Below are 27,602 nucleotides of genomic sequence, written 5' to 3'. Positions count from 1 at the left end.
TTTAAAAGCACCAAGGTTGTAAAAGACAAAAAAATGAGAAACTTGCTCAGATTAGAAGAGACTGAAGAAACATGATCACTGTATACAACAGAATATCCAGAATTTACTTCTGCTAGAAAAGGACATTATTTGGACAAGTGACAAAATCTGCATAAAATGGTAGATTAGAAAATAGGATCATATAAATTTTAATATCTAGTTTTGATAGCTATACAGGCATTAAATAAGAGAATGTCTTTAATTTTAGAAACACTGTAGTGTTTAGAAAGAAAAGGGAATGATGTCTACTTACCTTCAAAAGGTTCAGGAAAAATAAGATTGTGTGTGTGTGTGTGTGTGTGTGTGTGTGTGTGTGTGTGTAGATACACAGAGGGATAATGTAAATGTGGTAAAATGTTAATAAATGAAGTATCTGGCTGAACTTCTCTGTAATATTTTGTTATATTTGCAATTTTTCTGTAAACTGAAATTATATCAAAACAAAAAAGGCCACCATCAGAGAAGCACTAACCTGATCTAGGTGCTGGCATAACACTAATCGCCACAGAACCTGGTGGCCACAACAGAGACATTCACTGGCGGCGATAAGAGGCTCCACGGCCGGCTTTCTGGCACAGCTCTTATGTTCTTATGACAACTTGCTATAGACTTAAAGTTTGATTACACCCAGTGTTGATGTACAAGTGGAGAAACAGGAACTCTCATGCACTGTTGGGAGTTTAAATTTGTGCAATCTTTTTGGAAGACACCTGGCAGTGTCTATTGTAATTCAAGATGTGCATTCCTTTGAATCTCTAGCACTCTCTATTCGGGAAGTTTATTATATAGGTAGACAAATCTGACTATGCAAAAATTTGTATACAAAGATATGCAATAAAGCATCATTTGTATTAAAAAAATTTTTTTAAATCCATGATAATTAGGAATGGATTGCTGGTTACACATAGCACCTCACAATCATGCCTACAGACCCAAACACAAAGAAAAGAAAAAAGTAAAAAGAGCTATCCAATTAATAGCATTAAGTTTTTTCTTTTTTTGGCCATGCTGCCACCACTGGACTGTTAGGGAATTCCCAGAAGCATTAATTTTGAATGAAAAAATGAGATATATATTTTCATTCCCCTCCCCAAGTGTGTATATAAAATAATACACACACACATATACACATATATATATATACACCATTTCCACTAATTATCAGTATTAGTGATAATGATGAGCAGCAGCAAGAATTCCATTCTGCTCTAGAATGTATTATATATAATCTGGCAGATGTTTTATTCATTACTAGCTAGTCTTGGCTTAGGTAAACAGCCAAATAAAACTGCATATCTAAACATCAGTTAAGGCCACTCATATATTGAGTCTAGAAGAAGGGTGGCTTAAAATAAAAACTGAGAAAAACATCGAAGTTAAAATTTTACCCCACAAAATGTTCTCAGTAAACAAATTTCCCTAGGGGAAGTAATACAGAAAAAAATATGCCGGATCCAAATAAAGAAATTCACACCCTTATGGAAAGCATACACTTCCACATAGGAAAATATAATGCAACTTAAAGAAGTTTAAAGAGGTCCTAAAAGGCAACGGCACCCCACTCCAGTACTCTTGCCTGGAAAATCCCATGGACGGAGGAGCCTGGAAGGCTGCAGTCCATGGGGTCGCTAGGAGTCGGACACGACTGAGCGACTTCACTTTCACTTTTCACTTTCCTGCATTGGAGAAGGAAATGGCAACCCACTCCAGTGTTCTTGCCTGGAGAATCCCAGGGACGGGGGAGCCTGGTGGGCTGCCGTTTATGGGGTCGCACAGAGTCGGACACGACTGACGCGACTTAGCAGCAGCAGCAACCTTAACCATCTGTTTAATTTCTGCAAAAGAATTCAATTTTTGCTAAGAACTCCTTCAGACACCTGACTTGATCTTACGCACTGCCTTTTAAGGCAATATTTAAGAGGTGAAAAGTGTCATCTGATAAGAGCACACACAATCTGTCACAAATACAGGTCATGGGACAGGTAGCCGCATATTACCGTACCGGCATGGACTCAGGAGTGAGGTTGTTTAAGTTCACACCCTAACTTTAAAGCAAAGGAGCAGAAGTTACTTAAACTCTCTGTTTCAGTTTTCTCAATTTGAAACACAGATAAAAGTATCTCTGTACAGAATTCTTATAAGAATTTAAAAGGTTCGTAAGTGTACAGACCGAGGGATTTTCTGGAGGTTCAGTGAGTGGGAACCCACACTTCCAATGCAGGGGGTGCATGTTCAGTCCCTGGTTGGGGAAACAGGATCCTGCATGCCATGAAGTGCAACCAAAAAAGAAGTGTACAGCACCTAAGAGTTCTAGGTACTAGATGAAACACCACTACTGTTTCAAGGCTGGATTACAGAGTATTATTTACTCTAACTAATATGGTAAAATTGAAATAAGGCCTTCAAAACAAATACACATTTATATAGCTTTAAAATACATATAATTAATTCTACATTTCACAAAGAAACTGAGAATACATAAAGAACTCAACAAAAACCTGATTTAAAAATAAGTAAAGGACTGTCCTCTTAGCTCAGTAGGTAAAGAATCTGCCTGCAATGCAGGAGACCTGGGTTTGATCCCTAGGTTGGGAAGATCCCCAGGAGAAGGAAATGGCAACCCACTCCAGTATTCTTACCTGGAGAATCCTATGGACAGAAGAGCCTGGAAGGCTACCGTCCATGGGGTTGCAAGAGTCGGACACAACTTAGCAACTAAACCACCACAACTGAACCACCAACGGACTTGAAGAGATATATCTCTAAGAAGATATACAAATGGCCAATAAGCACATAAAAGTTCAACATTACTAATCACTATGGAAATGCAAATCAAAAACATAAAGATACCACTTCATACCATTCAGGATGCCTATTATCAAAACTGACAAAAAACAACAAGATTTGAACCCTGGTACACTGCTGGTGGACATATAAAATGGTATGGTATTATGGTGGAAATATAAAATGGTATGGCAGTATCTCCAAAATTAAACGTACAATTAACACATAATCTACCAATTCCACTTCTGGGTACATACCCAACAGAAATAAAAGCAGTAACTCAAACAGATACTTGTACACCAATGTTTAGAGCAGCATTATTCGCACCAGGCAAAAGGTGGAAATAATCTAAATGCCCACTGATGGATGAATAAATGTGGTATACACATACAATTAAATATTCCACCTTAAAAAAAATTCTGACACAAGTTACATACAACATGGATGAACCCTGAATACATTACGCTAAATTAAAATAAGACACAAAAGGTCAAATATCCTATGATCCCACTTATACAAGGTACCTAGAGTAGTCAAATTCAGAAGACAGAGAAGTAGAATGGTGGTTTCCAGTGACTGTCACCATGGTTGAGGGTATGGAAGGAAGCATGGAGAGTTACTGTTTAATGGGTATAGTTTGGGAAGAAGAAAAAATTTTGGAGACAGAAGGTGATGGTGGTTGTGCAGTAATGTGAATGTACCTAATCAAACTGAACACATAAAAATGATTAAAATGGTAAACTTCATGTTTTATATATATTTTGCCCTTCTAATAGTATTTAGTTTTGCCTTAAACTATGGTTTAATGAGGAATATTGGCCCAGCTTTGAGGGGTATCCTATGTGACTGCCAGGATAAGTGACAGTGGCTGCCGTACAACTTAGAAAAAACAGACAAGTGGGTGCCAAGACATACAAAAGAAGAACATGAGGAGTATATGTATAATATATAAGTGGTTCCTACTACCATCAAGGTAAGGATAGAAAAGGAAAAAGAGAAGTTCTTCCTAGAATCTATACCTCCTAAGGAAGGGCAGCACAGACAGCATGCAAACAATCCCTCAAAGACTGTTTGGTTTGAACATCTCCTGTGGAAAATCCCAAGTGATCATGGAAAGCAGCTTGTACATGAGATGTCACATAGTTTTTGCCTTTGCACCTCCCCACTGACTTCTCACCCCTACCTCAAATTATAAACAGTGAAGATTTTTTTTCCTCCACAAAACATCTGCCAAAGATGTTAAGGTTGTCAGTTCTCTGAAGTCATTTGAAAATTCTTCACAGGAAGAAAGAAATCTGATATTAATTAGAAGTTGTTATTTTTTTCTCATCTTTTGAAATGGCCTTTCCAATCCAAGTGAGACTTAAAAACGAAAGAAAGAGGGATGCCAATAAAAGAGATTTTTTTTTTTTTGAAAGCCATGCTGCTGCTGTTGCTGCTAAGTCACTTCAGTCGTGTCCGACTCTGTGCGACCCCATAGACGGCAGCCCACCAGGCTCCCCCGTCCCTGGGATTCTCCAGGCAAGAACACGAGTGGGTTGCCATTTCCTTCTCCAATGCATGAAAGTGAAAAGTGAAAGTGAAGTCACTCAGTGGTGTCCGACTCTTAGTGACCCCATGGACTGCAGCCTACAGGACTGCAGGCTCCTCCGTCCATGGGATTTTCCAGGCAAGAGTACTGGAGTGGGATGCCATTGCCTTCTCCATTTGAAAGCCATAGAATACAACTATCCATAATAGGATTTCTTTGCCTGATTTCCTTGGGTTCTTCTATCCTTGAAAACGTATACAACATTTACTGTGCAATACATTTATCTTAGAAGGGGTCTAGCTCTCCTTTAACCACTGCTCAGTACAGGTATTTAGAACCGAGAGATCAGATCCCCAAGAAGTAACCATCAATGATTTCTGGTAGGGAAGCCTGAATATAGCAGAGAGGACCAAAGAGATTTTTAGTGGGGAACAATGAAGAAGACAAATAAGCTACATTTCAGGAGGCCGCTCAAAGTAAGTTTTTGCCTCCACAGAATTAACAAAATATGGAAAAATAGGTAATTTTCAGTTTTTTAAAAAAAAAACTACCAAGCCAGAAGACCTTGCAATTTTAAAGCTGGGCTCTATATTGAGTCCTGTGCTAAGCTGCTTCAGTCGTGTCCAACTCTTTGCAACTCTATGGACTGTAGCCCACCAGGCTCCTCTGTCCATGGGATTCTCCAGGCAAGAAGAATACTGGAGTGGGCTGGGGTGCCCTTCTCGAAGGGATCTTCCCTGACCCAGGAATCGAACCCGTATCTCTTATGTCTCCTGCCCTGGCAGGCCAGTTCTTAACCACTAGTGCCACTTGGGAAGCCCATATTGAGTTCTAATATCCTACAAATAAAGTTTTCCAAGTACCTAGTGAGGAATCACCTCATCACCGACTCAATGGACATGAGTTTGAGCAAGCTCCAAGAGATGATGAAGGAAAGGGAAGCCTGGCGTGCTACAGCCTATGGGGTCACAAAGAATCAGGACACCACTGAGCAACCGAACAACAACGAGGAATCAAAGGAGTAAACTTGGTAAAGAGAACCCTGGCATTGTAATACTTAGCTCCCATCACAAGGAAGAAAATACGAGTAGAAAAAAATAGTATTTCCCTGTAAAAGTTAGGTCCAACAGGCCTCTCCCTAAATTAATTCTGATTCAGCCCATGGAATGGAATAGGCTCAGAAGCAGTATCATGCAATTAGGTGGTACATGAAGGCCCATAATCTTTCCTTAATAAAAGTACACCTGAGAATGTAGCAATACTGCTAGACCACTGACAATAGCTTAAAATATATGCCTGTTGACTTGAGATTATTATTGCTGATGTTCAAAAATAATAAAAATGCTATACCCGCACAAATGTGTATATATGAGTACCAGCAGACATGTAGAAGAATGTCCACAGCATCATCAGACATAATAATCCCAAATCAGAAACTCAAATGACCACTGTCGAAGGATCGGCTAAATTACAGAATCATCATGCGATCAGATAAATTATAGAATCATCATACAGCACTGTGCTATTCAGCAAGGAAAGTGAACAAATTATCACTACACAGGCAATAACACTGACTAATAGCAAAAGAAGCCAGACTCAAAAAGGTACAAAATTATATGATTCCATTTTATATGAAATTTTAAAAAGAAAAGCTAAACTAAACTACAGAGTTCACCAGGATACAGGTGACCTTTGAGAGGGAGGCACACACACCAGGAGGAGCTATATGAAAGGATCCGGAAGAACGAGTAATATTCTGTAACTTCATCTCTGTGATGGTCACACATTTACATTCACTTTGTGAAAATTTACTTTATTGTACATTTATGATTTGTGTGCTTTGTTTTTCTGTAGGTATATTACTTTAATTTATAAATATATATCCAGATTTATTAACATTCAAGTGTTTCAAATGAATGGATGGTTCTGGGAAAAAAGTTCTTTCCTAGACTTTATTTCTATTGTCTTTGAATTCTATTTTAACATCAGATTTTAGAAGGTGGTGATTTCCAGTCCTCAGCTACATCATTCCAGAATATATGTATTTCATATCAAAGGTTAGTATAAGGATTTAAGTCCTGAAAACTGGTCTTCTCTACATCTAAACTGCAAATCAGAATTTAGTCTTCTTCCCTAATTTTAGTAGGCAAAAGAATCAGGATCAATTGTGGTCCTCTGTTTGGCAAATCTACCCCAGAGTATGCATTTTTTAAAAGTCACTAGTTATGCAGTGTCACAGAAAAATGCTGAATGGGTAGTAGGATTAGAACTTTCCTATTGTTAACTTTTAAATTGGCTTCATTTGCCTCTCTCACCTAAAACCAAGATGAGGAGGAAGGAGAGAGAGAGAGTGTGGCATAATTGTTTTGAACATTCTCATTTCTGTTCTTTCTTTAACGTTTAACACACATTTAAGGGCCTACTGTATGTTAGGAACTGCAGTTGACATTTGGAACATGTAGCAGCAAATGGAACACGGTCCCTATCCACACAGAATACACGACAGGAGCAGCAGCAGGCTACCTACGTACTATGCACGAACATCTCACTTTACACACGTCAATCTTACTACACAGACGAGAAAAATCTGCTTAGAAACCACTTTGCCTTGTTCACATAATGGTAAATTTGGTTTAAAATGTAACTACAGTATAAGGTCCATGATTTTCCATACATTCTGCAATAAGGTAGAATTCAAGTACAGTTCAATTCTAGATACTAACATATGAAGAGATACAATTTTTATGAAAGACTATAAAGTGTACTAACTGATCCTAAAAATTTCTATGATATAGTATAGACTTGTTTTGCTTAAGTGAGGGGTCAACAAGAAACCAGAAAGGAAACCTTCTTTCATTACCCTTCCAATACTTCAACTACTGACTAAATCATAAGGGTAAAAGATTCTTCTGTCTTTGACTGCTAGAAAGTGAAAAAATTCTCTTCGAAAGCTGTAAATACGTAAAACTCAGGAAATCTAAAGACACCTGCTGTGGGAGCCATACCTTAACTACTGCATACATATACATAAACAGACATGAATGTCTGTACATATACGTACATCAAATATTTGACAATTACTTTCATATTTCTTGCACAAAGACAATAAATATGTTACATTGCTCATGACCAGTGTCTACATCACCAATCATAATTTTGCAAAGTACATTTTTTTTCTGAGTTGAAATGGATCAAGAATACATAAACATCTTCTGTGTCTATGTATATATACACATATATATGTATGTATATGTATGTATGTATATATACATATATATATACTATGTCTGCACTTATACTATAAACTATGTCTACACTAACATTTTCTGTTAGTCAAAATTATTAACATAAAGATTCTGTACCAGTCCAACCTCTATTAAACCATTACTGGCCAATTTCTTAAACAGTCAAACCTCTAACATACAGTTTGGTTTTAAAGTATTTGAATTCTGCAGGATATCTGCCTTTTGTTTTCCTTTTAAATAAAGCAGACCAGAACATTTACGGTTGCCTGAAAAATCCCATGGACGGAGGAGCCTGGTGGGCTTCAGTCCATGGGGTCGCTAAGAGTCAGACATAACTAAGTGACTTCACTTTCACTTTTCACTTTCATGCATTGGAGAAGGAAATGGCAACCCACTCCAGTGTTCTTGCCTGGAGAATCCCAGGGAAGGGGGAGCCTGGTGGGCTGCCGTCTATGGGGTCGCAGAGAGTCAGACATGACTGAAGCGACTTGGCAGCAGCAGCCAAAAGTCTAATTCATAAAGGAAAGGCTATAATTCAAGTTTACAAGGAATTAAACTATTTTAAAGAAGCCTGACCCTAAAGGAAAAAAAAAAGATGGCAACTGTAATTTTAAAACATGCAAAATAGGACAGTGAAGGGAGACTATCAATAAGCAAAAAATAAAATGATCAAAATCTGTACGTTCAGGTGGGGAAGAAAAGATTTCCAGATATTTTTTATACACCACTGCACGAATAAGGAAATGCCTTCCTGCTTGAGTGTTTATACCCAAAACAATACATTTCTTTTGAACTGTAACTTAACTTTCTGTTATCACATGTCATGTTATAACAATCAAACCTACATTTGTGGTAAAGCCAAAAACCACTCTGAAGAAGTGGTCTTAACCACAATTCAAAGCTTATAAAGATTATCTGAGCCATTAACCTGTCGAGCTGCTTTCATACACTGCTAGACCAAAAAGCCAGGCCCAGCAGCTCGTTGTAGCTGCTCCCACAAGCTTCACAAGGAAGCCACAGGGCTCTGCAAGGGAAATACACAATACAGAGGAATCGAAGTTGGTGGTACAAAAATCTAACAGCGCGATACTTTGTCTTGGGTAGTTCTGCTGCTGCTGCTGCTGCTGCTGCTGCTGCTAAGTCACTTCAGTCGTGTCCACCTCTGCGCGACCCCAGAGACGGCAGCCCACTAGGCTCCCCCGTCCCTGGGATTCTCCAGGCAAGAACACTGGAGTGGGTTGCCCTTTCCTCCTCCAATGCATGAAAGTGAAAAGGGAAAGTGAAGTTGCTCAGTCGTGTCCGACCCTCAGCGACCTCATGGACTGCAGCCTACCAGGCTCCTCTGTCCATGGGATTTTCCAGGCAAGAGTACTGGAGGAGGGTGCCATTGCCTTCTCCGGTGGGTAGTTCTACAGGCAGCCTAATAAAACATCAACCATCTGAGGAGCCTCAGCTCAGCACAGGTACAAGAAAGACTCTGAATTGAGAATCACTATGAAGTGATTAGGGCTTCCCTGGTGGCTGAGTTGGTAAAGAATCCGCCTGCAATGCGGGAGACCTGGGTTCGATCCCTGGGTTGGGAAGATTCCCTGGAGGAGGGCATCGCAACCCACTCCCATACTCTTGCCTGAAGAATCCCAATGGACAAAGGAGTCTGGCAGACTACAGTGCCAGACTGTAGGGGTCTGCGACTTTGTGGGGTCGCAAAGAGTCGGACACGACTGAGTGACTAAAAAACAAAAAATACAAAAAACATGAAGAATATAGAACATCAGTAACTTAAAGTAGTAACGCACTAGAAGACGAGGCAAAAGCCTTGGGAGTTTGACGGTAGCAAGGAGGAAAACAAAGGTTAAGACCTCTTGGCAGGTATAGATTTAACTGTCACAGTTTGGGTTATTCGGGTTATATATTTACTTAATATCTTGCTATGCTATGAATTCAAATTAGGCAAACTGCAAAGCTGTTCTGTTATAAATTTACTAGTTAACTGGCTAGTCAACTTCCCTCTATCACTTGTCTAACTAGAAAGAAGAAGGGCACAGTTCTTTAAAGATCAGCTGCTCCATTGCAGCAACTTAATTCTTAACATTTCCTCTCTCATCAACATCTATCTATACAGGCATGTTTTCTAAAGACATGTGGTCTCTATTAAGTATTAGATTTTTGACTTTCCCTCATTCTTGACTTCCATCACAAGGAATTCATTGACAAATGCTGTCCACTGCCTTCTCAAATTATCTTCTATATTTCCACTCCCTGATTCCATAAAGTTAGATGAAGCTCTTATTACAACTTTTATATCTATAGCATCCTAAACTAGCCTCATGCAGTAAAATAGACAAGCACACAACAAATAGAATATATCTGTTTATATGTGCTCTCATTTAACTATCACCAACAATCCTGATAGGCCTTCAAACTTAGAAGGGAAAATTAAACCTCAGAAAGTCACGAGATAGAATATTCCCCCTGCTTCTGATTTCATGCTGATCATACTAAGGTTGAAGATTACATATAAATATACAAGGAAGCCATCTCTAGTCTTTAAACCACTCATTTTCTTCAACTCCCCAAATAATTATGTTTGTCCCAATTCACTGATAAACTAATTCCTATTTGCTTTTACATTAAATAAACCACCTATCATATGAAAATTTATTTAAATGTTCCAGAAAAATCACTTCTTAACCTGTAAAGTATTTCTTAGCAAACCAAAACCATTGATTCTCAAGGATGAAATGCTGCAGTAATCCAACTAGAGAACAGGAACAATGCCACCGTTAAATCAGCCATGAAAATCTGATTGTGTTAACAGCCCTAGGGATTAGTCAAATCGACAGTCTTTCTTTAAGTATCCCAGTAACGAAGAAAATGTCCATCTGTTTCCATAATAAACTAGAGATGCACAAGGGAATTTTTAGGCCATAACTTTTATGCTGGACAATTTTTTTAATGGCAGAAGTGTACATTAGAGAAATATGGACAACACTATGCATGTATTATTCATATAAAATTGACTCAACTGCATACAATATTAACATCGTTTTCAAATGCAAGTCTGTATGTACACAGCATATGCTCATTAAACGAATGAATAATATTAAATAGTAAGTCATCTGTTAAAAAAGATGAACAAAAAACTGTCATGAAACTCTAGCTCTTAAACTATAATATTAATTACACCAACTATTGTTTTAAAATATATATATATATAAAATTAAGGAAAACTAATGTCTTTATAGTCATTATACATTTTTTTAACTTTTTATTTTATATTGGAGTATAGTTGATTAACAATGTTGTGTTAGTTTCAGGTATACAGCAAAGTGGTTAAGTTACACATATACATATATCTATTCTTTTTCAAATTCTTTCCCCACTTAGGTTGTTACACAATACAGAACAGAGTTCGCTGTGCTAGACAGTAGGTCCTTACTGGTTATCCTTTTAAATACAGCAGTGTGTACATGTCAATCCCAAACTCCCTACTTATCCCTCCCCACAACCCTTCTACCCTGGTAATCATAAGTTCATTTTCATAGTCTTGTTTCTGTTCTGTAAATAAGTTCATTTGTATCATTTATTTTTAGATTCCACAGGACATTTCTGTCTGACTTACTTCACTCAGTATGACAATCACTACATCCATCCCCCTTGCTGCAAACGGTATTATTCCATTCTTTACAATGGATAAGCAGTGTTTCATGGTGTGCTTAATCGCTCAGTCGTATCTGACTTTGCGACCCCATGGAGTGTAGCCTGCCAGGCTCCTCTGTCCACGGGGATTCTTCAGGCAAGAATATTGGAGTAGTCTCGTGTGTTGCCATGCCCTCCTCCAGGAGATCTTCCAACCCAGGGATCAAACCCAGGTCTCCTGCACTGCAGTCAGATTCTTTACCAATTGAGCCACAAAGGAAGCCCAATATTTCATGGTATATGTGTACAAAATCTTTATCCATTCCTATGTCGATGGACACTTAGGCTGCTTCCAGGTCTTGGCTATTGTAAACAGTGTGGGTTGCTAGAGTCTGACACGACTGAGCAACTTCACTTTCACTTTCATGCATTGGAGAAGGAAATGGCAACCCACTCCAGTGTTCTTGCCTGGAGAATCCCAAGGACAGGGGAGCCTGGTAGGCTGCTGTCTATGGGGTTGCACAGAGTTGGACACGACTGAAGCGACTTAGCAGCAGCAGTAAACAGTGTTATAATCAACACTGGGGTGCATGTATCCTTGCAGACTATGTTCTTCTCGGAATATGAATATATGCCACGGCAGGATCATGTGCCATGCTGTGCTAAGTTGCTTCTGTCATGTCGAACTCTTTGTGCATAGGATTCTCCGGGCAAGATACTAGAGTGGGTTATTGCCAAGCCCTCCTCCAGGAGATCTTCCTGACCCAGGGATCAAACCTGAGTCTCCTTCATCTCCTACATTGGCACTTTACCACCAGTGGCACCTGACAAGTCATCGCAGGATCACATGGCAGCTCTATTTTTAGTTTTTAAAGCAACCTCCATACTCTTCTCCACAGTGGCTATCGCAATTTACATTTCCACTTACAGTGTAAAAGGGTTCCCTTCTCTCCAAACCTTCTCCAGGATTTACAGTTTGTAGACTTTTTGATGATCACCATTCTGACTGTTGTGGGTTGATGTCTCACTGTAGTTTTAATTTACATTTTTCTAATAATTCAGTTCAGCTGAGTTGCTCAGTCGTGTCCAATTCCTTGCAACCCCAGGGACTGCAGCACACCAGACTTTCCTGTCCATCACCAACTCCTGCAGCTTGCTCAAACTTACATCCATTGAGTCGGTGATGCCATCCAGCCATCTCATCCTTTGTCGTCCCCTTCTCCTCCTGCCCCTAATCCCTCCCAGCATCAGAGTCTTTTCCAATAAGTCAACTCTTTGCATGAGGTGGCTCAAACTGGAGTTTCAGCTTTAGCATCATTCCTTCCAAAGAACACCCAGGACTGATCTCCTTTAGAATGGACTGGTTGGATCTCCTTGCAGTCTAAGGGACTCTCAAGAGTCTTCTCCAACATCACAGTTCAAAAGCATCAATTCTTCAGCACTCAGCTTTCTTTAAGGTCCAACTCTCACATCCATACATGACTACTGGAAAAACCATAGCTTTGAATAGATGGACTTTGTCAGTTATGTCTCTGCTTTTTAACATGCTGTTTAGGTTTTTTCATAGCTTTTCTTCCAAGGAGCAAACATCTTTTAATTTCATGGCTGCAGTCACCATCTGCAGTGATTTGGAGCCCAAGAAAATAAAGTCTCTCACTGTTTCCATTGTTTCCTCTTCTATTTGCCATGAAGTGATGGGGCTGGATGCCATGATCTTAGTTTTTTGAATATTTAATTTTAAGCCAGCTTTTTCACTCTCCTCTTTCACTTTCATCAAGACGCTCTTTAGTTCTTCTTCATTTTCTGCCATAAGGGTGGTATCATCTGCATATCTGAGGTTATTGATATTTCTCCCATCAATCTTGATTCCAGCTTGTGCTTCATCCAGTCTGGCATTTCACATGATGTACTCTGCATATAAGCTAAATAAGCACGGTGACAAAATACAGCCCTGTCGAACTTCTTTCCCAATTTGGAACCAGTCTGTTGTTCCATGCTTGGTTCTAACTGTTACTTTTTGACTTGCATACAGATTTCTCAGGAGGCAGTTAAGGTGGTCTGGCATTCCCATCTCTTTAAGAATTTTCCAGTTTGTTGTGATCCACACAGTCAAAGGCTTTAGAATAGTCAATGAAGCAGAAGCAGAAGTAGATGTTCTTCTGGAATTCTCTTGCTTTTTTCTAGGATCCAACAGATGTTGGTAATTTGATCTCTGGTTCTTCCGCCTTGTCTAAATCCAGATTGAACATCTGGAATTTCTTGGTTTATGTACTGTTGAAGTACATGATATTTAATAACTAGATATCTAATAATTAAGTACCTTTCCATGTGTCTCTTAGCCATCTGTATGTCTTCTTTGAAGAAATGTCTATTGCACATTTGTTGACTGGGTTGTTTGATGATGACCAACTATTTTGAATTAACCAATGATTATGAACAAAATGATCTGAAATGTCCAACAAGTTATTTTCTACAGTGGAGGAGAATTTTATATAAGTTGTCTACCAAATGAGCTGATACTAACTTCACAAGTTTTATAATGAGGAGAAAAAGGAATTAACTATTTTACCAAGTCCAAAAAACTAAAATGATGATTAATTTCCTCACTCTAATGAAACTGTCTACTTTTCCCATAGAGAATGCCCTGCCAAGATACCATGGTATAGGTAACTGCTGTTTCTTGCTCTTCAATAGCAGTGTAGTTTAATGAGGCATACTGACACTTCAAAAAAAAAGTGATAATCCACATTGTTGACAGATTCTATTAAGAACTGGTATCAAGATCTAAATGGGGCTATAAACAATACAGCTGAAAAGAACTCCTTAGAAGTTTATGTTCTTTCATGTAGTTATGTGGAATCTAAAACTAACTGTTAGGAAAACTTATATACACCAGGTGTAAATTTTCAGTAATTTCACCCAGGCAATTTTTTACTACAATAACAATAATCAAGTGCTAATATAAGACCCATTATGTATAAGCCAATAATAATGATGCTGTTAACAAATTAACTTCCTGGGCTTTTAAAATGTTAGTAACTCTTGGGTATGAAGGATAGTTTAAGATTGAAGTTAAGTATAAGTTTGAATTCTGGGATAAAAATCAAAGCAAAAGGGGGATCATTCTAATTGTTGACTTTTTCCCTGATTATCCAAAAATGCCTTGGTTTGGTTCTAGTATTCCTCAAGAAATTAATCCTACTCGTCTGGCCATTATACTCAACAACTTTCTTCTGAAAGAAGAATACTACTTTGCCTTGGGTCAGCCCTCTTCACTTTTGGACAATTTACTAGCCCCTACATTTTATGCTATTTTCATAACATCCTTATTTCTCACTTGGTTTGCCAGGTTCTCTGACTCAAAACACAGTCACATATTATTCTAAACAGTAAGAATATAGAGCTAATATTCTTGTTCGTTCAGACTGCATGTAAACGAGAGAGGGGGGGCTAAGGGGTAGAAAGGAAGAAAGAAGAGAAAACACTGCAATATAAAAGAGCAGTAAAAAAAAAAAAAAAAAAAAGATAGGAGAGAGAAAGACTGCTTGAGGAAGTGACAGAGTCACCAAGTTGAAGAAACATAAAAGAGAGCCATGGAGTGTCTGATGGCCATAAAAGGGCAATCGTCCACCTCCTAACAAACCAAATCCGGTCAACACCAAATACGGAAATGTTTTCATTCAAACACAGAGCTTTTCTTCTGTGGGATACGAACATAGATCACATTCTTTCCCTACAAAAAAGAAAAAAATCTCACACTTGGATATCTATTATTGTGAGAAAAATATGTTGACTTGTTGTGTAAACAATTTTCAAGTTTTTCTACCCCAAAGTTCAGGACTTTCTAACAACAATAAAAACACCACAATCCTTTCACAGTTATTCTAGAGCTTCAGTCTCTATATCTGTAAAATAGGAAAGTTAAATGACAACCTGGAAAGTCATGTGAAGATTGAGCTAATACCCATAAAACACTTTAAAGGGGCATTTTGTAAGTACAATACCTGCTAAGTGTTAGCTATTATGCACTCAGCTTTTCTAGGCCTTTAGACTTACAAACCTCAACTCACAAAAGGTAACTGATGACAGAACTGTTCAAATTAAGATCATTTCAAAATAAGATGCACTTCTGTATATATCCACTCATTCTATTTATGAATTAAGAGTTTGGTAAATAAGAGAATGGCCTATTCTGCTGTTGCAGGACAGATACGTTATCTCAAAATCTAGTGTTCTCAAAAAGTTCATTCATTCAACAAGTATTTACTGAGTACCTGCTATGACTAGTCACTGTCCTGGGGCTGAGGATATAGGAATCAACAAAATAAAAATTTGTGTAATGTGGAGGATTGGAAAGGGGAAGGATTAGAAATTGGCTCCCAGCAGAGGACGCAGGGGCTTTTATTTCAAAAGTGAATGTTTTCAATGGATTCTGCCTGTTCCAAGTTTTATATACTTCTGTTACTTGCCTCTCCCTTATCCTTGCCCCGAGACTAGAGTTTCTGACTCAGAGTACTTTTCCACAGGAATTTCAAATATAAAGGAATTTTAATAAGTTCAATTTCATGCACATTTAATCTAGCTGCTATCACCAGCACTTCAACATACAGTTTTGATCACTTTCATTCACTCATTGCTATGATAAAACACAAAAGCACTCAATCAAAGTAAATGCTTTGAAAATGTTTTGTCCTATCTCCCACCCTAGGAATCCCCAGGATTCCTTATAACAAATAATTAAGGGGCAGAGGGGAAAAGGAGGCAGTCGTCCTTCCTGACCACTAGCACATTTTCAGTTATGATCTTTCAAGATTTTATGTTGACTCGGTAATTGTTAGAGCAACACCTGGAGATTTGTGGAGGTCAACTGCAGCTGCCATGAATTTATTTGCAGTTCCTCTTCATCAGCTACTAGAGCCTCACAGAGCTCATTCACTCTGAGGTGTAGGAAACTGGCTACATGGTTGATATAGTCTCCATTATGAAAGCTGTACTCCTCATTGAAGTGACAAGTCTGGCATTTCCAAGAAAACCCATGCACATTTCCCTGCTTATCACTCACCTACATACACTAACAGTTCAATAGTGTAACATCAACTGATTTCATTGTATTTTTCAAAAGAAAGAGATTCCCTGATTTTTATGACAGTTTCAAAGCATATGCCCATTTTCAAGTAGGTCATATTTGAGATGGGTTCTAATATTCTTAACAGATATCCCAGATCCCACAGAAATGCAAAATAGTATTCTTTTTAAGTAATAAATTAAAAATTAGTTTCAGAAAGTTCCTAATTCTAAAAATACTATCACTTAAAAGATTTATTTTTTTTAAACTTTGTTAAATCTAAAATGACTTTTAAAATACTTTCAAAGCACCTTAATCTTGATTCTTAGGGGGTATTTTTGACTGATCTGTTTTAGTAACCAAAAGTATAATGGAGCCGTATCTAATAATTAACACAGTAATTTATGATATGTTTTCTTCTAATTCTAGATGTGTGGTTGGGGTGCTGCCTCTAGTCAGTGATCTCAGTTCTAGGACAACTATAACTAGAAGGTAGTTGAGTTTATTTCTAAACTACAGTTTAGGAGGAAAAGCTTTGAAAGAAAAAGATAAGTTGCTCACATGCGTTATGATAAACAAAGTAAAAGGGACACGGTTATAAAGAAACAAATGCCACAAGGGTATCCCCTTGCATGAAACCCTGCACCCAACAGGATAAGCAGCATGAGGCCAAAAGTGATGATGATGGAAGTAAACATGACTAAGGTAATGATGAAAAGCCAAGTAACGCCACTGATATAAGTAGGAAGTCTGAGAAAAGACAAGGTTGGGTGGGGGTTTGGGGGTGGGGTGGGGTGCTTGGGGAAACAATAATAGAAAGGATTCAACTGTACATGGAAAGAAAGGATAGAACTGTACATGAAACAACAGGTTTCAAATTGGGAAAGGAGTATGTCAAGGCTGTATATTGTCACCCTGCTTATTTAACTTATATGCAGAGTACATCACTAGAAACGCTGGGCTGGAAGAAGCACAAGCTGGAATCAAGATTGCCAGGAGAAATATCAATAACTTCAGATATGCAGATGACACCACCCTTATGGCAGAAAATGAAGAGGAACTAAAGAGCCTCTTGATGAAAGTGAAAGTGGAGAGTGAAAAAGTTGGCTTAAAACTGAACATTCAGAAAACTAAGATCATGACATCCGGTCTCATCACTTCAGCGAAATAGATGGGGAAACAATGTCAACAGTGAGAGACTTTATTTTCTTGGGCTCCAAAATCACTGCAGATGCTGACTGCAGCCATGAAATTAAAAGACACTTGTTCCTTGGAAGAAAAGCTATGACCAACCTAGACAGCATATTAAAAACCAGAAACATTACCTTGCCAACAAAGGTCCATCTATTCGAAGCTATGGTTTTTCCAGTAGTCATGTATGGATGTGAGAGTTGGACCTTAAAGAAAGCTGAGAGATGAAGAATTGATGCTTTTGAACTGTGATGTTGGAGAAGACTATCGAGAGTCCCTTGGACTGCAAGGAGATCCCAACAGTCCATCCTAAAGGAGGTCAGTCCTGAATATTCTTTGGAAGGACTGATGTTGAAGCTGAAACTCCAATACTTTGGCCACCTGATGCAAAGAACTGACTCATCTGAAAAGACCCTGATGCTTAAAAAGACTGAAGGCTGGAGAAGGGCATGACAGAGGATGAGATGGTTGGATGGCATCACCAACTCAATGGACATGAGTTTGAGCAAGCTCCAGGAGTTGGTGATGGACAGGGAAGTCTGGCATGCTATAGTCCCTGGGGTCATAAAAAGTCAGACATGACTGAGCAACTGAAGTGGAGTATATTTCACCCAATTCAGAGCAGCTACTATGTATGGTTTTGACTCAATTTCTAACAACTTGCAGAGAAAAATAAATTGTGCTTATTATCTTTTGACCTATTATTTTGGCAAAGATTTTCTCTGTTTTTCAACTCCCAAGTGGAGAAAACTAATGTACAAATTCCATTGTTATGAAACAATTTACCAGAAGTCTTCATTCTCTTATTGTTTTCTAGGGAGGAGGAAACTGTATTTCAAATACAATCTTAAAACATGCATATCCTGACACTATCCTACTCTGAGGCTTTATTTTTAAAAAAATACTCACCAGAAACTCTGTGATCATCTTTAATAAGTCTATAAAGAAAATATGTGCTATTATGCAGATACTGGAATAGTAGAGGCACTAATCCAAGAAAAATAAAAATTTAAAAATTATCAAATCCTCACAAAAACAGAAGCTCTAACATTTAACTACCTTAAATACTTGTGATATATTTTATTTATGGTAACATTTTTTTCAGTGTTAAATTTTTATATATACCTTCTGAAGCAAAGAAGGTATATGAAAAGATTCTAAGATCTAAGGAATAGGAGAATGAAGTAGGTAAATTTTAGCATGTATCATCAGTTTTTCTGTAATTTTTTAATTGCATGGGTCATTTTCATCAATTCAAAGAGTAACTCCTCCACAACTAAGAAATATTATAAATTTCTTATCTATGAGCCTTTTGGAGAAGGAAATGGCAACCCACTCCAGTATTCTTGCCTGGGAAAAAAACCCATGGACAGAGAAGCCTGGCTGTCTACAGTCCACAGGGTCGCAAAGAGTCAGACACGACTGAGAGACTTCACTATCACTGACACTGCTGTTGCTGCTGCTAAGTTGCTTCAGTCGTGTCCGACTCTGTGCGACCCCAGAGATGGCAGCCCACCAGGCTTCGCTGTCCCTGGGATTCTCCAGGCAAGAACACTGGAGTGGGTTGCCATTTCCTTCTCCAATGCATGAAAGTGAAAAGTGAAAGGGAAGTCGCTCAGTCGTGTCCGACTCTTAGCGACCCCATGGACTGCAGCCTACCAGGCTCCTCCATCCATGGGATTTTCCAGGCAAGAGTACTGCAGTGGGGTGCCATTGCCTTCTCCCACACTATGAGCCTTTAAATATTTAGCCGGGCAAGCAAGCAACAAGAAAACACACACACACACACACACACACACACACACACACACAAATAATACTATAAAAAACAAATATGAAGTTTCATAGTTAAATAACTGTTCCCTACTGCCACAGGACTGGAAAAGGTCAGTTTTCATTCCAATCCCAAAGAAAGGCAATGCCAAAGAATGCTCAAACTACCGCACAATTGCACTCATCTCACACGCTAGGAAAGTAATGCTCAAAATTCTCCAAGCCAGGCTTCAGCAATATGTGAACCGTCAACTTCCTGATGTTCAGGCTGGTTTTAGAAAAGGCAGAGGAACCAGAGATCAAATTGCCAACATCCGCTGGATCATGGAAAAAGCAAAAGAGTTCCAGAAAAACATCTATTTCTGCTTCATTGACTATGCCAAAGACTTTGACTGTGTGGATCACAAGAAACTGTGGGAAATTCTGAAAGAGATGGGAATACCAGACCACCTGATCTGCCTCTTGAGAAATCTGTATGCAGGTCAGGAAGCAACAGTTAGAACTGGACATGGAACAACAGACTGGTTCAAATAGGAAAAGGAGTATGTCAAGGCTGTATATTGTCACTTGGTTTATTTAACTTATATGCAGAGTACATCATGAGAAACGCTGGACTGGAAGAAACACAAGCTGGAATCAAGATTGCCGGGAGAAATATCAATAACCTCAGATATGCAGATGACACCACCCTTATGGCAGAAAGTAAAGAGGAACTCAAAAGCCTCTTGATGAAAGTGAAAGTGGAGAGTGAAAAAGTTGGCTTAAAGCTCAACATTCAGAAAGCAAAGATCATGGCATCCGGTCCCATCACTTTATGGGAAATAGATGGGGAAACAGTGGAAAGAGTGTCAGACTTTATTTTTCTGGGCTCCAAAATCACTGCAGATGGTGACTGCAGCCATGAAATTAAGACGCTTACTCCTTGGAAGGAAAGTTATGACCAACCTAGATAGCATATTCAAAAGCAGAGACATTACTTTGCCAACAAAGGTTCATCTAGTCAAGGCTATGGTTTTTCCAGTGGTCATGTATGGATGTGAGAGTTGGACTGTGAAGAAGGCTGAGCGCCGAAGACCTGATGCTTTTGAACTGTGGTGTTGCAGAAGACTCTTGAGAGTCCCTTGGACTACAAGGAGATCCAACCAGTCCATTCTGAAGATCGGCCCTGGGATTTCTTTGGAAGGAATGAAGCTAAAGCTGAAACTCCAGTACTTTGGCCACCTCATGCAAAGAGTTGACTCATTGGAAAAGACTCTGATGCTGGGAGGGATTGGGGGCAGGAGGAGAAGGGGACAACAGAGGATGAGACGGCTGGATGGCTTCACTGACTCAATGGACCTGAGTCTGAGTGAACTCTGGGAGTTGGTGAGGGACAGGGAGGCCTGGCGTGCTGCGATTCATGGGGTTGCAAAGAGTCGGACATGACTGAGTGACTGATCTGATCTGATCTGAATGTCAGAGATAAAACTACTGAGCTAATAATACTGTTTTAAATATCTGAAGTCTTCTCTGACTGAGATTAGTTTGACAATACAGATTTATAAGACAGAGTTTCATACTGTTTCCCAGTTGATCATTACTAGAACTTAGGTCTGCAATACAGTACATATACGTACCTTGAAACAAGTTTTTACACAACTATATCACGTGATACACTCATGACATTTCCTTTTCTGTCCAACAAATTTCATTTAATTTGTTGGGGGGAGAGGCGAGAAGAACAGCAACTTATTAAATTGATTACAAAATGGGCTGCCATTGGCAGTTTGAAAACTACTGATTTAAGAGTTGATTAACACCAGAATACATGCTAAGGGACGGTATACTAGATTACTTGATAAAACAGGCGTAGTTAATGCCGCTCAAGAGCTGTGGCTACTATGTTTCCCTTTTCTTCCTACTCCTCAGACAGTCTCCTATACTGAACTTCACTTGCATATCGCTAGGAGCCACAGACTGGAACCTATCCTGGTCACTTTTTCTCAGCAAGGCAAAACAATATAAAACCAATACCACTTCTGAGGGACATCTATTACTATGGGAAGCATACACTTAGTGGAACTAAAACGATCCAATCAACATACACATAAATGTGCCTATCTTGTTTATTTCAGCTTAAAAAAACGAAACAAGTTTGTTTCAAAATACTCCTTTCTACATTCACTGCTCTGATTTTCTTTTCTATTACATGTCTTAATGCTGATCATAACCCACTAAATTGAGTTCTTGACCCACTAATGAATAGGTGGAAACCTGCAATTTGAAAAACACAGCTTCAGAGAACACACAAATCAACCTAGCAGGATAAGAGAACCACAAATAAATTACCAGTCTCTAGTGGCCACCTTCTTTCACTGATGAGAAAAAGCTCAAAGAACTGAAAACAGTAGTCAAAGAGTGATTGTTTATTTAACTCCAGGAAGACCATACAAGAAGGTATAAGATTCAGGAAAAGAAAAAGTGTGACAGCATTACACCCCCACACAAAGGAGTTCCTGATACAGCATTTAATAATCATCACCACTGTTACTCTAACACTGGCTTCTCGCATGCTCAATCCTACACTAATTCATGTATAATTTATCTATACAAGTGGTGTGTGTTAAGGTATGTATATGTGTGTATATACACATAATGCAATATGTAAATTATATAAGTATATACTTATGGTATTGTATTTTTAATACATAAATTTATATTTTTTCCATGTCATTCTTACAACCTGTCAAAACCACAAAGTAGTGCCAGATGTGAAACCCAGGTTGGCTGGCTGCAGAATCTAAGCTCTTAACCACCAAGGTGTAAGCTCTTCCAAAAGAAAAGGAGTACCCAGGTCTGGCTGTGCATCAAGAATCCTCTGTGGCGTTAAAAAGAAACAGACAGATGCCCAAGTACATCTAAAAGGAGATATAAAAGGAGACTTTTTTAAGCTCAAGTGGCAAGTATTACAGAGAAATATATTTTGTAGACAACGTATCAATACCATCTCCAACCCATTATGTCAGAAAAGATCTTTTTCGAAGGAGTAGATACTACCATATTGGACATAAAACACCTGCTGAATTAATCGACAGTTGACTTCACCTTGAAATTTGATTCACTGTCACTATAGGCTAGAATTTAATAAAAAGTAGTTTTGTCTTAGATTTAACAACTAAATTCCACTGATAATTTAACTGCTGACACATCAAAAGGTTCTCAACAGAAGGTAGCCTAAATGAGAAAAATTACAGGCTGTTCCACTGTATTTCTATTACACTTATATATCCATGATTTAAACCTCTATTTTCCCAACATATTTTCCTTCATTACCTAAAAGATAAAGAATTTTGAACCCAACGTAACATAAATGAATTCAGCATTCTCCCTGGGTGGATTCACTCCCACATCTTGAAGAAAACATTTAGTAGCAAGCACATAGTACACAATTAGGAGGTTTCCAAGGTTTCAAATAATTAAGAAATGGTTTTGACTACATCACTCAAATAAAATGTTATGAACATAAAAACCCTAAAGATTTTTGACGGTTAAGAGGGTAACACGAAGCCTAGAATTACCACTATTAGCAACCACAAGCAACAGTGGGACTACATACCTCACGCACGTGGAAGATTAACTGTGTACTCATGGTGGTGAAGAGAGAACAATCACACTACTAATGAAGCATCACTCATTTTCCTCTCAGTAAAAATTTTTTGTAAAAGACAAAAACAGCACAAACTATAAATGGTCCACGTAAAAATTATTTTGTTTGGTCAAATTAATACCCTAACTGAAGAACTGTATCCAATTATTTCCTGTTCAGGCTACAATGAAATGACAGCACTGCAGAGAAACTAGCCTATGATGTAAACCATAACGATAATTACAGACTAACATGTGAATAATCCCCAAACTATTTGATGAAAGAAAATTATAACCGATTACTATTAAAATTTAGCAAAAAATGTCTACTCCAGTGTCTCCTATAACCATATCTCAAAAGGGGGGAAGAGGGGACTCAGCCAACAAGCTTGGGATATATAGTTTTTTTTAATAAACAAAAAATACTTTTGCCATAAATCCATAACCACATCTGCAATCTAAGTATTAAAATATTTTAAATACATGTTAATTAAATATAGAATTAGTGTTTGTTCTACCCATGACCTTGGGGGATCACTGGAAGATTTCTAAAGCATACCTTTTAATCCACGCCATGGTACTTCAAGAACATGTTAAGGTAAGCCACGGGCTGGAACACTTCGATGCACCTCAAAACACCTCAGCCAGTATATCTGTATAATTCTCCTTTCCTTTTGAGATCAAAATGTTTCCGAAGAACTATAATGGTTCCATCTGAATGACAGTTTCATAATTTCAATGACTTAAAAACAAACAAACAAAAAAAGGACTTAAGTGTTGGTATGTTAAGCCACTAGTGCACTGTGTTAACTGCTGCCACGACTAAAAAGCAAACCAGCTGCTGCTCCTGCTATGTAACACTGTCACTTTTAATATGACCCTCATGGGAATGAGGAAGAGTACCTGCTTAGTGGCCAGCAACAGCCCTTGCTTTCCTGCATGCGTGAGTACTTTCGCTTCAGTCGTGTTCGACTTTCTGCGACCCTATGGGCTGTAGCCCACCAGGCTCCTGTCCATGGGATTCTCCAGGCAAGAATACTGGAGTGGGCTGCCATGCCCTTTCCAGGTGATCTTCCTGACTCTGGGATCGAACCCACCACATCTCTTACGTTTGCTGCATTGGCAGGTAGGTTCTTTACCACTAGCTTGCTTTATTGGGATCTATCCAAATCCCACAAATTTCTTTGCCCCAACTGATTCTTCAGTTTTCTTCTCAAGGAATTAAAACAACCTAAAAGACAGGTCTGGAACACTTGGTAGATGCCAGGTTCTCCTCTGACCAACTACTTTATGTAGAAGAAGAGCTGGAAATTACAACACACCTGCATAAAATGGAATTTGTTAATAGACCCAACAGGAATGCCCTCAAATAACACCCCTTTTCCTGATGCTAATATTACTGAATCATTTTAATTCCATGGAAGTCATTAACGTGTAAAAAGTTTCTGTTTCTAAAGTTTACTTCTATGAAAAGCATGCAGATAAATGAATAGATCAACGGCTAACTATCAGGTTTTAGTGCTTCTGTGATTGCCTTGGCAGGTTACCTGATTCCTCCTTTCTCTTCACCCCACTCCACCTTTCTTACACATGAAGACATTAAAAACACTTATTTAAATGATACAATAAGAAGTCTATTACCATATTTTAAAACTAAAAATTCACTCTACTTTTGCTTCAAGCTTGGCACTCTATAGTTGTAAGAAGAATGAACACTCAAGCTACACAAACGAAATAAAAGAAGTAATACACACATTTATGTCATAAAGCAATTAACATTGCTTTAGGATGACTGTTCAGGAAACTTTTAATAAAAGCAAGCCATAAAAAGAGCTTCCAAGGAAAGAAAGTAGTTGGGAGAGGTTTGCTATACTCTGGGTTTGTGGAACAGCTTGTATAAAGGTTAACAGGCAAGGAATGGAAGATGACAGAAGTTTCCCAGCTAGAGCTAAAAAGCACATTCTAAGGAAAAACAGAAATTATCTCCTGCTTAAAAGGGTAGATTCAACAGATGAATCTCAGAAAAACTACATATTCCTGAGATTTAGATTTATTGCAGGTTGTAGGGAATACAGATTCCAAAATACAGGTAACTCTTCGGAAAGCTAGAAATAGTGGCATAACTGAATACAGAAAAGAATTCTACCAGGGCAGGTGGGAAAACAATAATGAACAACAGAAACAAGGGACCTAGTCCACTGAATCACTGCAGCCACAATCATCTTTTAAACTGATCATTTCCCTCCTCTAGCTTAAAACCTTTCAAAGCCTCTGTATGTGTTACAACCTCCTGGAAGGAAATCCACATTGTTTCCTACACTCTGTCCCTCCAAATAAACATATCCTATATGTAACTATCAGGTTAATGTTCCTGAAGTGCAGTTCCTCTCTTACACAGGAAGAATAATGTGAACCATTGAGAACTAAGGCAGGCTTTAAATACATTAGAGAATAAAGAACAAAAGCCCAATGTTTACTCACTATCTCATTTTTAATAATCTCATTTTATTGGGGAGAAAACTGACACTCTGTGGTCAAATGATTGACCCAAGAAAACACACAATATGAGAAAAGAACTAGGACTTAGATCTAGACCCTCCAGTTGGAATTGCAACACTTTTTCTACACAATGTTGTCGTAAATATTACTGGAGAAAAGACGTGGTACTGGAGCTACCACTGTTGATAATATGCCAGGAACTAAGCTAGGGACTTGTGTGTGTGCATGTGCTAAGTCACTTTATTTACATCTCACTCTGGGCCACTCTATGTACTGTAACCTGCCAGGCTTCTCTGTCCTGGGATTCACCAGATAAGAACACTGGAGTGGGTTTGCCATGCCCTCTTCCAGGGGATCTTCCCAAACCAGGGATCGAAGCTGCATCTCTTATATCTCCTGCATTGGAAGGCAGGTTCTTTACCAGTAGCAACACCTAAGAAGACTCATGCTAGGAACCTAATGGTATTTTATTTCATCCTGATCTAAGACTGACTAGTGGCCTCTTTTACAGACTGAGGCTCCTGGAGATTTGAGCACTAATTTATTCAACATAATGCATCAAAGACTCAAAGTGATTGGTCTAATATCCCCTCTCATGTGTCCAACTCTAAAACCCACATTCATGTTGCTATGCTAATCTATCTCCCAGAAGCAATCAGAAGAAATCAAGTCCAACACTGAAGCTTTATTCTTCAACCTGGCTGATATAACAATAATCTAATTTTATAAATGCATCTTAATCAAAATGTAGGCAGTGTATATAAATAGATTTTTTATCTATAATTTAACAAGAGAGTATATGCACATTCACTAAGGCCACTAAGAAGGATTAGAATCATATTTAATTGTTCAAGTCAGAAAGTTCATTTGATTCCTACAAATGAGATCCAGGTTGTTCATGAACTCATGCACACGAAAGATCTTTTAAAGCTGACTTGTAAATCGTAGTAGTTATAACTTTTGGTTGACAAAACAAAAATAAGCATGAAATTTATTTCCCTTAAGAAGCTGTACTGTCATGTTTCCCCATGGACTGCTCCCAGTCTTAGCCTCATGATGAGCAAACCATGTACTAGCTGAGGATATTCAGTCAAATATCAGTTGATTTTTCTATACAGAAAACAGGACCTATTTATAGCACAGGAAACTCTATTCAATACTCTTCAATAACCTAAATGGCAAAAGAATCTGAAAAACAGCTACATGTACATGTATATGGGGCTTCCCCGATGGCTCAGTGTAAAGAATCTACCTTTAATGCAGGAGACGCAGGAGACCCAGGTTCCATCCCTGGGCTGGTAAGATACCCTGGAGAAGGAAATGGCAACCCACTCCAGTATTCTTCCTGGGAAAATCCCATGAACAGAGGAGCCCAGCAAGCTACTGTCCATAGGGTTCCAAAGAGTCGAACACAACTGAGCACACACACTGTGTATGTATAACCAAAACATTGTGCTGTACATCCGAAACTAGCACAATAATGTAAATCAACTATACTCCAATATAAAATAAAAGCTAAAAAAATACTCCAAAGACTTTACCTGTCACATACTGTTTTACAGCATCCCAAATTTTATTACTCTCAAACCACCAGAAATCTCAACAGAAAACTTTTAAAAGATCATCAAAAGGTATTACAGAAACTTGCCAGCTTTTAAAATATACCTAGGTAGACTTATTTTAGAAGAAACTTGAGTTTGGGGACTTCCCTGGGTGGTCCAGTGGTTCAGAATCCACCTTGCAATGCAGGAGACTTGGGTTAAATCCCTAGTCGGAGAACTAAGATTACATATGCTGAGGAACAACTAAGCCCATGAGCTACAACTAAGAGCCAACACAGCCAAATAAATAAATCGAATTAAAATTTGAAGATTAAAAAAAAAAAAAAGAAAGAAACGGAGTTTTGTTGAGGAAGAACACAATATTAAGAAGTATGAAAGAAAAAAGGTGCTGGGTTTGGTTTAATTGTACATATGCAACAGCTTCTCCCTGATCCAGTTTCTGGTCTCCTCCAGACAACATTTGTTCTAGCCACACGGGACATGTGTACACTTCTCAGAACACACCATGGTGTTTCAGATCTGTGGACCTTTGCCCCACCCTTCCATATCCACAAACTGCAGTAGTAGTGGGCAAAACAGAATTTAACATCACATGATATTTAACAGGAAAAGAATAAAGAGGAGGTGAAATAGGTGAGATCTCAACAAGT

General features: G+C 38.5%; 1 protein-coding gene across 5 annotated transcripts in view; it reads right to left on the bottom strand.

The window, feature by feature from the left end:
* Window positions 1-27,602, bottom strand: part of RBPJ (recombination signal binding protein for immunoglobulin kappa J region) — a 242,205-nt gene that overhangs the window by 51,059 nt on the left and 163,544 nt on the right. The window contains exon 2 of one of the 5 annotated variants that reach the window (XM_070791247.1): window positions 23,451-23,633. The exons of the other annotated variants lie outside the window; for them this stretch is intronic. Within the exon in view, the coding sequence (XP_070647348.1) occupies window positions 23,451-23,467 (17 nt within the window). The 5' untranslated portion in view covers window positions 23,468-23,633. The remainder of the gene's footprint in view (window positions 1-23,450; window positions 23,634-27,602) is intronic. 5 annotated transcript variants of the gene reach the window in all.

Source organism: Bos indicus, chromosome 6, assembly GCF_029378745.1.
Source record: "Bos indicus isolate NIAB-ARS_2022 breed Sahiwal x Tharparkar chromosome 6, NIAB-ARS_B.indTharparkar_mat_pri_1.0, whole genome shotgun sequence".
Taxonomy (NCBI): domain Eukaryota; kingdom Metazoa; phylum Chordata; class Mammalia; order Artiodactyla; family Bovidae; genus Bos; species Bos indicus.
The sequence above is the reverse complement of the archived record's forward strand: the minus strand, read 5'-3'. Positions and strand labels throughout refer to the sequence as shown.